Source organism: Corythoichthys intestinalis, chromosome 14, assembly GCF_030265065.1.
Source record: "Corythoichthys intestinalis isolate RoL2023-P3 chromosome 14, ASM3026506v1, whole genome shotgun sequence".
Classification (NCBI taxonomy): Eukaryota; Metazoa; Chordata; class Actinopteri; order Syngnathiformes; family Syngnathidae; genus Corythoichthys; species Corythoichthys intestinalis.
The window spans coordinates 21,207,102-21,218,417 of NC_080408.1; the positions used below are offsets into that span (position 1 = coordinate 21,207,102).

General features: G+C 39.3%; 1 protein-coding gene across 2 annotated transcripts; it reads right to left on the reverse strand.

The window, feature by feature from the left end:
• Nucleotides 1-333: 333 nt before the first annotated feature.
• On the reverse strand, nt 334-10,398 carry LOC130930147 (zona pellucida sperm-binding protein 3-like). Of its 2 annotated transcripts, none has more exons than XM_057857901.1 (8): nt 9,890-10,398; nt 7,531-7,643; nt 5,767-5,867; nt 5,518-5,695; nt 5,329-5,446; nt 935-1,020; nt 633-868; nt 334-487 (listed from the first exon to the last, which is right to left on the reverse strand). In XM_057857901.1, the coding sequence occupies exons 1-8, from the start codon at nt 10,247-10,249 to the stop codon at nt 450-452; spliced, it is 1,230 nt and encodes a 409-aa protein (XP_057713884.1). In that variant the 5' UTR covers nt 10,250-10,398; the 3' UTR covers nt 334-449. The 2 variants fall into 2 exon arrangements, with proteins under 2 accessions (XP_057713884.1, XP_057713883.1); XM_057857900.1 differs by having other exon boundaries at nt 5,767-5,870.
• Between the last annotated feature and the right edge of the window lie 918 nt (nt 10,399-11,316).

Genomic DNA, 11,316 nt, shown 5'->3' on the forward strand with positions numbered 1-11,316 from the left:
CGCGCTACATCAGGCACCTCTCACAACAAACAATCAATAGTGACTATATGATGGGCAGGTTGTGGGTGGTAATGGAAGGAAGTGCTCCTTAATAGCATCACTCATCTGTGTAGGACAGCCAATATGTTGGATAGATCAGTGGATGGGAAAAGGGTAAACAGTATGTTTGTGTACTGTAACAGAAAAACACGCATCTCTCATATCCATTTGGTGCCTTACAGATGATTCAGAGTGCTATAAGCCATTAAATTGTTTACGTGTCATTCAGAGTCCCCGCATAGGTATAGGAAGCTGGAGAAACAAAATTAAACCCAAAACACAAACGCAGGTATGTAGTGTAAAACATGTATATTGAAAGGGTTGTCAGCAAAAACAAGCATGAAGCCAATTTAGTCTCTTGTGTGAAGTAGATCTTTGTCCATCCTCAACCAAACTGGAGGTCCTGATATTTATTGAATAGTGAGTGGGCCAAGTTGGACAATCCTCTCTGAAACAAAGTTGAGAACACAATTTTGTTTTTTTTAACTTAAAAGTTGCACTCAAGAGTGAACTTAAGTGAGACTACAAGTAAAATGATCACATTAAAACTGCCAACTACCATTTCCTTTTCCCTCCCTGTATTTTGCCCTCACCTGCTTTATAGCCAGTTTCTCTCCTCAAATCAGAAGGGGGCTGCTGGGATTCGTGGCTTTGGAAAGTTCCGGGATGAACATGGACAGTATGAGTTGGTTGCTTGGCCTTGTTCGGTGCAAAATTCCACCCCAAATTTGTTGCCACCCTCGTGTCAGTGGCCGGGCTTTTCCCCTCACTGGCTATCAATGGATCACAGGTTTTACAGGATTCGTGGTCCCCATCTGCCGACCGCCATCTGTACATGTAGATCAACTTGGGGGTAAATTCACTCAAAATTATAATTTAAATAAAGTGAGATTACCTGTTGTCAATGAAAGAGCAAGCCCTGTTTTGTGCGGTAACAGCTAATGCAGCTGGAACCGCTCTCAACCAGCAAGTGATGTAAACCTTTGGAAACAATAAGCCTATTAGTCATTGACAAATACTGTATTGCACCCGGCTGAAGCAGAGTACACATACCAATAAAATTTTAAAACCCTTTTGTAACTCAAATCCTGATTCTGTTGTCCTAGATTTTCCTTCATTCGGTCATCTGTCAAGTCAGTTTTCCTAGTTGCCCAACACATAGGAGAAATTGGCTTTGTTTGTATAAAGTGTCTGCCAAGGCAGTTTGCAACCCTGATGTAGTGACCAAATCACGTAACAGCTGTAATAGACTTCCCTCGTTAAGATAAACAGCATTTCCGTTATAATCTCCTGTGACACTTTACTGCCTCTTATTGGCTACTCAAGACACTACAGATTTCAAACGCTGCTTCACTAAGCGAAGGGAGTAAAGGCCATTTCAAACTAGCGGCAGCCTAGTGTGAAGGGTTCAGCGGCAACCCATTCATTGTGTATGTGGGAGTGGACTTCTTGGCGAAAGTGAGCGGCCATTTCAGGCAAAACGGCAAGTTTGAATGAATTTGCGCCGAGAGGTGGAGCCTAAAATTGCTCCATTTTCACAGCGCCACCGTCAACGCATCCAATATCAGAGGAGCAGGCAGACCCTTGCGGTCCATTAGGCAAGCTAGGCAAATGCTAGGGACGTTGCAGCATCCAAAAGGGTGTCAAGAAAAATGTTCGGTAGCAGTATTAACAAATAAGACAATAAAAGAAAACATCGTAATAAGTCCATTAATGAAATCATTTTTCTAGTGTGCCTTCTGCCCATTTCAGTTTCCTGTAACGTGGTAATTTCACCACAGACTAGTCTCACCCCCTCACAGACCAACAAGCTACCTGAAGGTGCTATTTTTAGCCTCCGCAATTGAGCGATGTTACTGTGACGAGTCAATGTCATGAAAAGACAAAAGCCCTCCGGGTCGCATTTTAGAAGAAGAGGGACATAAACGTGAAAAAGACCGGTTTGTTGTGATGAAAACTTTTCAAATGCATTAAAACGTATACTTAGCGCAATTGCAAGATAGACATTATTTACATAGAGTTTATATGAAATACAGTACTGCTAAAGATAAATTATACTGCATCATTGGCCAGGCTCGTTTTACAAAATATTTTCAGTATTCAGCCAGCTGTGGATTAGTTTGTTAAATTTACTCTCCCATTTTAAAGAAAGTTGGACAAAGTATGGGGGAGTAAAATGGTCTTGCTGATTTTCTTGTGATGTGAAGCACTGTTACCTTGTTAAATTGTGGACTTCAGATAAATTTGCCTTGCCTAAAAGTGCCAAGGGTAATTAAATACATCATTAAATATGCAATTAATAATTTAATAGTCCTGTGGTAAGGGGGACTAAAAAAGCCATGGATTTAAATGAAAACATTTGTTACTAAATGTGTCATTAAATCATTAAAATGGAAATTCCATTCATGTAAAAAAATTAATACATTTTATAATTTAATTCATTATTACAGGATAGCCCTGTGTAGTTGCAGTGCTTCATGAATTTTATTTTTCAACTTCGCCCGTCAAAGATGGAGGCCGGATCCTAACACCTGATTGAGCCCAATACAGTAGGCTGCAAGAATTTAGGCGCTATTATTGTAATGTCATGCTGGTTTCACAATCAACAGCTATTTGACTAATATAATGTAACATTCCACTTTCTTTTCTTTGAAGATGCTCTTCTGAAATATTTTCCTTCCACCTCGGTACATCCCGGGCCATCTTTTACAGTAACTTCTCCACATCAGCACATAATCCAATACCTTCCCACACACAAATTGCCAGTGGAGAAAGTGCACCTTCCAAAACAGCTGTCATGATAGTGCAATAGATGCTTTAGCATCAGTGAAGACAAGGAGAGTAATGTTATGGGTCAAGGTGAGTAGGGGAAAAAAAAAAAAATTGCATTTTTAAGTGTTCTGTGTGTGTTTATATAGAGTTTGTGTGGGTGGGTGTTAATAATAATTGTAATTTATTTGAAGTGTTTTTGAAGTTATTAGAGCATTTGCTTTTAATATCTGCACTTGTCATTTTTATGCAATAAATTACAAAGGGATAATGTGCTTTTTCAGTTTGTTTCAATATTTGTGGTGAAAATAGCTATGCCAGCCAATATGTTGCCTTGGGTACTAAATTGTTCAGGAACGGCCCTGGGGGAAGGCGTACTTCCATCTGCGCCATCAGGCTGTTTCGGCAGACAAACGCAAACCACGGCTGACGAAACCTTGATTTTAAAAAAGTAATTAAAAATTTTTTTAAAACCATTTAAGTTTTGTGAGCTCCGAGACACTGGAAAATGGACTCGTACCTCTCCTGGCTAAGCGAAATGGTACAGTGATGTGCGTTTGCGTGGAAATGTTCACTAACACCAACAAAAACTATTCACCTTCTCACCGAAACTAGTAAAAAAAAAAAAAAAAACTACACTGTTATTATAATGCTGCATACTCCTTGAAATAAGAAAAGTGGCTGTTGTCTTGTGCAGCAATGAAAAATAAATGCATTGGTGCTTTGGAGTGTAGTATAAATGTTTGCAGCTTTTCACTTCCTGACAGCGTCTACATCCTCCCGTTTTGTGCTTGCCTTGGACAATGCTTCGCACTGAGCTGACGCTAGTGTGAGGAAGGCCTTAAACGTATATCGTTTCTTCTAAGCTTGAGAACAATTAACCGATACGACCGGGTATCCGGTTTTACAGGTAAGAGACAGCTGTATCGATAGTAAAGTTACCATTCGACAGTAATTAGCCATTAAATATTCAATGAACCGATTAAAGTAGAGATAGAATTTGGCTATCGCGAGCACAAGAATCTGCTTCTAATGCCTAGCTCAATGTATTGCTTAATATGATAATAATTTAGCTTTTACTTCACATGCTGCGCTTGTGTCATTCACCACACAGCACACTTAGATTGAGACTGCACGCATGATATACCGTATTGGCCCAAAGACTGTTTTCTGCATTGAAATAAGATCGAAAAAGAGGGGGTCGTCTTATAATCAGGGCCGTCGTATATTTGGGCCAATACGGTAATATGGGCAAGCACCACTCACAGTCGTGGTTGCCTCAACTTCCCATGCATTTCCGCAGAACCGCTACTAGTCGCCGTCATTACAGATCGTCCCGGCCGTGTCATAACACCACGAGAGCTAACAAAACCACTGTAATGCACGCTCCGTAGAGTTTTCTTTACAGCCCAAAACGATACTAGTAGTGGTAACGACGCAACATGCTAAATCAATGGACAGTTTGAGCACAGACGCCAGCGATTGATTTTCAACGCACCCAGGAATACAAAAGTCGGACTTTGAAGTGATGAAGGCAGCCAGATCTATTCGTGTGGGACAGAGCTAGTGTGAAGTGTGGAGCGGTACAGAGATCGTGAGTTTTTAACCCTGAAAAATAACCCAATACAATGGTGGAAAGGGCAGCACAACCCTCTGGAGATGTTTCCACGAAACGCAGTCTACTTAAACATGAACATGTGGATTAGTTGATCTTCAAGAAAAATCTGCCCTTCAAAAAAGATATGGACAGTGATAAGGAATAAAAAATGTGGAAGCATTGGTATAAGCGAATGATTTTGCCATGTATAAGGTTAAAGTAAGGATTATTGGCCTGTGTCTAAAATGCCATGTTTTTATTCTCCCAATTATACCAGTGGTAAAGCATGATTTATTATTTATGATAACACTAGCAGGTTTAATTCTTTTTCTAGAGCTGCTGCATATAATATTTTTTGTGTGTAAGATGTTTACGTTGAAAGTTTGCACTTAAATTACCTCTTGCGTTCAAAACACCAGGAGATACAGTAATTAAATTACTGCACTTTACTGTGGTCTGTCACTGGAGTTTTATCATCAATCCAATCCAACAAAATGACGGTCATATAGTAAGCCTCATTTTTTTTTCCATTAAAAATATATAACATTGGTATGAAATTTTGTTGTTTAATTCTGCTGTTAGAAATGTGGTCTTTTTTATGTTTAAAATAATGTATAAAGACACAAATGTTTACTATCGTATCGTTTTCACTCTGTACCGAACCGTATTGTTCTTAAACTGTATCGAATCGTAACCTGTGTATCTAGATACATATCGAATCTGCTTCATTCCAGAGATTCCAAACCCTAGTTCCTTCCTACGGCTACAACTGAGTAGTATCTTGAGTATAACCCTTTCAGAGCTATAAATATATTTTTTCCCCCAAAATTTAAAGAGTCACATTACAAAACACTATTGAAAAAATGTATGCGCGTCCACCACTTCAGGTTCAATGCAGCATTTTGGTGAGTCGGGAGGTTAACCTGACTGTTGCGCTCCTGGTGGAACCTGAACGCCTCAACCTGAAATTGAAGCGTGTGTCCCTCAAGCCTGGGTAGGAAGTGAGAGCCGGAATTTGTCAGGTAGGCATCAGAAAGACATCTAAAAGCAATCAAGTAAAAATGAGTCATTTTGCTTTAGAACCACGAGATCCATCCAAATTCAGCGCTCACCCATTACGATCAATGAAGTCGTATCGCAAGTCGGCGTTTGGGTCTGGGCCAGCCGTGGCACTGCAATGCTCAACGTAGACACGCAACGGCTTGTGTTTGCGGACCAAGACTGAAACCTCAAAGTGCATCGGCTCACCCAGAAAGTATGCATGCGAGTGCCTCTCAAACATCCAGTTGTCTGGAAATAAATATAAAAAGAAAAGTAGTAGTAGACAAAAATACGTATATACTGTTCACACACACACAAACCGGTCATAAGGCGCAATTTGAAGTCGAGGTGATTGGCTGCTGAAGCCACAGAGACTGAAGGAACCCACGCTGGATGCAGGGAAACACCATTCACAGAATACCTTCTGAAAATAGATTATAATAGCTTAAGCTAAAAGGCCACATTACGACATTCAGTAAAGTAACACTTGGTAACTTTCAAGTTTCAACCTTTAAAAATATTTTCATAACATTTGTGATATGTCGACTGAAAACTAGTTGAATGACACTTTTATATTTTGGGCGGGGGGGGGGGGTGTCTGTATTTGGCCTGCACAATATATTGTTTGAACTTCGCTATTGCAATGTGCACCTATAATAGGCACATTGCAAGACGTGTAATTGTTTTTTTTTTACATGTAAACTTTTGTTTTACTTCATAAAAGCAAGTGTACAGGATCCTGGATCCTTTTATACACACAGCAAGCTTGGATTAATCGGCATAATATAAATTAGGGTAGTCCCTGATCCGATCACTTGAACGGAAATTGAGCTGATTGCGCCATTTTTAAGAGCATCGGAATCGGATGAAATGGATCAGGTTTTTAGTTTTAAAAAATGTATTCTTGGTTTTCTGCTTCATACACATACAGGATCACAGCCTCTCTCCCTCCTTCATGCTAGGCAGTGAGACCAGGCAGTTTTTTTTTTTTTTTTGTCACCAGTGCAGCTAGCATTTGGTACTCAACGTTAATGATAATTGACAGGTTTGTAGCTTCGATCTGGCCCAAGAAGCCTCGGTAGCTCTTCAATCAAAGGCACCAATGTGTTAATCATCGTTAAACTTGCAGCCCAGTCTAAAGTGTGCTGTGCCAACTGATTCATTGTGTAAGTGAGAGGCTGTTCTCGGCAGCGCGAGCATAAAGGTTTTGTGCTGGTGAACCTTAAAAAAAAAAAAAAAAAAGTTCGGTGCAACCAGTTCAATCAATGCAAAAAGTGTGATGCCTTGGCAATTATATATATATATATATATATATATATATCGCAATGTTATTTTTATTCTAATATCCTTCAGGCGTATCCCAAACAAAGCTATTCAAGTTTAGTGAAAATTCTTGTCATTTTAATATCGCACCCCCCCCCCCACCCCAAAAATCGGAATGATAGTTTTTCTCCAATATCGTTCAGGCCTGGTCTGTATCACTTCCACCGGCACTAACTTTGACGAGGGTGGCAGGAATCCTGCCACGCAAAAAAAACCCTACAAACTTGCTAACTGCTTTACGGCATACGTCACTTCCCCCTTTCCCCATTCATTACATAGACTGAAGTCGTCGCGAACGTTTTTGGGCAAATTCTGCAAATATGGCAGAGCAACTAGAGACAAAAAGTTGTCTGAGGAGGAGGGCGTTGGGGATGGGACAGGCTACCAGGATATACAGAATAAACTTTGGCCCGGCTTTCAATCGCTGGCGTGACGCAACACCCCCACCACCACCAAACTCGCCAGTGCGGGTAGGGTTAGCCACACGGTTGCTAACCGTCATATGCCATTGTTTAGCCACAACTGGATTCATTACTTTATTTATATTCATCCTCCACACAGCCGCTGGAAACAGTGTTGTTTCATGCATCTGCAGGCTACCGAAGATTGATGATTTTACGACACTGCGGGTGTGCGCTGGTCGTCATTGGAAACGCAGTATTCCTTATGGCAAAACACTACCGCTTTTGTTAGTCGCCAAAATCAACAAAAACCGAAAAGCTACCAAGTGTTTCTTTAAGGCCCCTCAATTCCAAAATTACCTGTCAAAATGGCATTCGACCGGAATGGTTGCTCCCTCCAGTCGAAACAAGCCTTCAGAGGGTTCAGGTGAGTACACCAACACATTGGAATAGATTATTTTGTCTTGAGTCGTCTAGAGGAATAAAGAAAGTTTTATCTAATATCCACATATGGGTCAGACATTTAATATGATGTATTTAAATCTAAAGAGAAACAAATTATTGTATGATAGCAACAATAGCGATCTAATCTTTATAAATATATATATAAATTTATATTTTACAAGATATATTTGCTCGGACAGTAGCTTAGCCCATGCTCTTACATACAGGCATACAAGGTGTGTGTGTGTGTGTTGGGGGGGGGGGGGGGGCTGTTTTTTTTTCCGTCTTACCTAGAGAAGAAGTATGCACCACATCCTTTGAGACTGAATAATCCAGCCAGGAACATTTATAATAAACTCTAAATTCTAAATCAGGCAGCTTAGGACAGCTATGCTTTTGGCAAAGATCGTCGTCCATTGAATATTGTACGCCCAGTGGTGGGTGGCCCTGTTGTACAATTAATGTCTTTAGCGGGGCAAAGTGAAACTCCGCTCACCAATTTGGCAGTGCTCTCCGGCATTTCATGGTCCACATCTTCAATCCTTGGTTCTCACTCAGTAGTTCTCGTTTTTGAAAGCTTAGGGGTTTTTTTGGCTAAGCAAAGCAAATGACCGTCTTCAAGGTACTAGTCATATGATCTGTTTGAAAAATAATTTTGACCCATTATAAAAAATAAAAATAAAAAATTTTTGTTCAGTTAATTCATTTTTGTCGTATTGCTTTACAACAACTTTTAAATACAACACTTAACCGGCAAAGTCTTAATTTTAAATTCATACTGTATATTGGAAACTCAATTAGATTGAATGACATTTTCGGCCACCAGGAGGGGCTATGCCCCCCCAACCCCCACCTTAGTCTCCTCGTATGACTGAATTTAGTTGCTATTGCCACTTCTGAAAGATTAAACTATGAGGTTTGGCACGCTCTTGCCTCTGCCTTTTTTGGCTGTTTGAAAGTGGGTGACCAAAGTCAACGTCAAAAAGGACAAAGTGCTCATTCTCAAAAACACTAACATTAAAAATAAAAATAACCAATAAAAGAATGACATCACTGACCCCCCCCATCCCATTAAAAAAAAAAAAAAAATCCGCTTTCCTGGTGTTCAAGTAAAAATCAGCGGGGGGGGGGGGGGGGGGGGTTGCGCCCAGTAGAAAAAATACGGGTCTGAAGAGGTTAATACTGTACTGTGGAAGTCCAACCCTTTATTTAGATTATATATATATATATATATTATATATAAATTATAAGCAGATTTTAAGAGGGGGCCAGGCCCCCGGTGGCCGAAAAGTATCATTGCATGAAATTGACTTTACTATAGTTACACACGTATCAAAGCTGTAAAGCAATAAAACCAACAAAAATGAATGAAATGAACAAAAAAATATATTTCGAAATTTTTCGAACGGATCATGTGACTAGCACCTTAGACTGTCATTTGCTTTGCATATAATTTTCAAAAAAAAAACAAAAAAAAATTTTTTTTGATTGAACTTTTGGGGGGATTGAATGATTTAGACACAAATGTCCTTCCTATAATATGGTCCAAACAAAAAAGATTGCTTCAATCAAATAAAACTTTTTCAATGAAAAATTAAGTGTTCAAATGCAAATTTTTTTATCTCAAATATTTTTTCGCATTCAAAAACGTTTTCTATGATTGACATTTTTTGGGTTGAAGTGGCTTTTCCTTTTGAAAATATATATTTTTTGACGCAACTTATTTTTTTGATTGAATAACTAAGACAAAAACGTCCTAGCCAAAATGTGGCCCAAACACAAATCAACATTACTTCAATTAAAAAAAAAAAAAAGCTTTCACATGCATTTTTATTTAGTTTTAAATTTTTGCATTCAAACACATTTTATTGAAAATATATATTTTGATTGAAGCAACTTTTGTTTTCGATTGAATAATAAAGTCAAAAATCTACCTCTATATGGCTCCGCCCAGGGAATACAATTTTTGACTGGGGTATCTACATTGGCACGACACCGGCGGGCGAACCATATTCAATGGTTGACGATCTTGGCGAAAAGTATTGCCTAAGCAGCCTGATTTAGAATTCCCCTCAAGAATGATGGGAAACAAAAAACGCTCATTGTCAACTTATTATTTTAGATATTCTTGTAAATTAATTTTATTGCCGACACTGCGTTTCGGGGTCTTCAACACGTTGTGCCCCCCCCTGCCTCAAAAGTCAAACTCCGCCTATGCAATTTATATGACCTTTTAATGAATTAAAAAAGGCTATTTTGAAAACTTTTAACCTACCGAGAGACGAGTTCCACAATCGAGCAGGTCAGCTAAAATAATCAATGTCCCTTCGTCTCCTGTGGGACTCGCACGGCACGATAGACTTCCGCCCGCCGGGTCAGAACCGAGGCGCAGATGTTGTGGGTTCACCAGAAGACCAGTGTCGAACAAGTCAGCCTGAACGACGAGCTCCATAGAATCCGAGTAACATTTTACCACCACCGCTTTCGGGCGAGCGCCCTCCTGCTGCTGTGAAGTGAAATGAGACTGGACTGTACCTGAAGCAAAGTTGGGCCTCTGTGCCGGGTATCGGCGGCTTTCTGTGAGGGTGAAAACGGCAAGGAAGACGAAGACTGTCCAACGAGAGGAAAGATTCATTTTGAGGTTAAAGTTCGCAAAAGGGTGACTAAGCCTCACCACCACGCAAGAGTCTCTTTGGCAAATGCCACTATGTATCTATGCCACCTAAGTGCTGATGGCAATAAGGTTTGCAGTGTTTCTTCTTTTTGTTCGGCGTTTATTGACATTTGGCGCCAACGCCTCCGCCCTTAATTAGAGACAATTGCAGCCAGGTGCGTCCAGTTGAGGTCATTTCCGGTCAAAGGTAGATGCTACGTTCTAAACGGTCGTCGTCACTTGTCGGCCATTTTGCTTCGGGGCAAGTCAATAAACATATCATTATAGGTAATGGAGAGTGCACTTTTGTTTTTTCATAAATATCAGAGATGTGGGAATTTTTGTGCATGATTAAGAAAATTACAATAATGGATTTTGATATTAAAAATCACGCTGATATAAGGCAATGGTTATGCAGTACACCAAGGATTTAGGTTTGGTCTAAATATTGGTAGGGACGATATGACAGCATAACATGCATGTACATTTTTTGCTGGGGACGGGACATTAATAAGATCAAACAGATTGGGTGAACAGGGGTCAGGGCTATATTTCTCACCAATATGAAACTAATTGATAGGCTATATGATTAATGCAAAATAAATCTAATTTATACTAACTTTCACACTGCAAATTTACAGTATAACTTCTTAATCTGATATTTTTTCTTAAATCTAGTAGAATAATTTTCTCCATCTCGTTTTGAGTGTTAATGGCTAGTTAAGAGAATAATGCGTCAAATTGTTTCACTTACTTTAAGTAAATATTACTACATATTTGTTCTTATTAAGCCCATATATCAGTGGTCCCCAAACTACGGCCCACGGCCCGCCTCCACATTTGGTCCGGCTCCCTGAACAATTTTTTATTTTATTTTATTTTATTTTTTTACTTGTGTTATTTATTTCCTGGCTTTTTCTGTGAAGAACCCAGAGAGGGTTATTTGGTTATTATCTATTTAATTAATAGTGTTATTATTATATTATATATATATATATATATATTTTCATTTTATTTACTTTTGTTCAGACACTCCTGCAATCGTCACA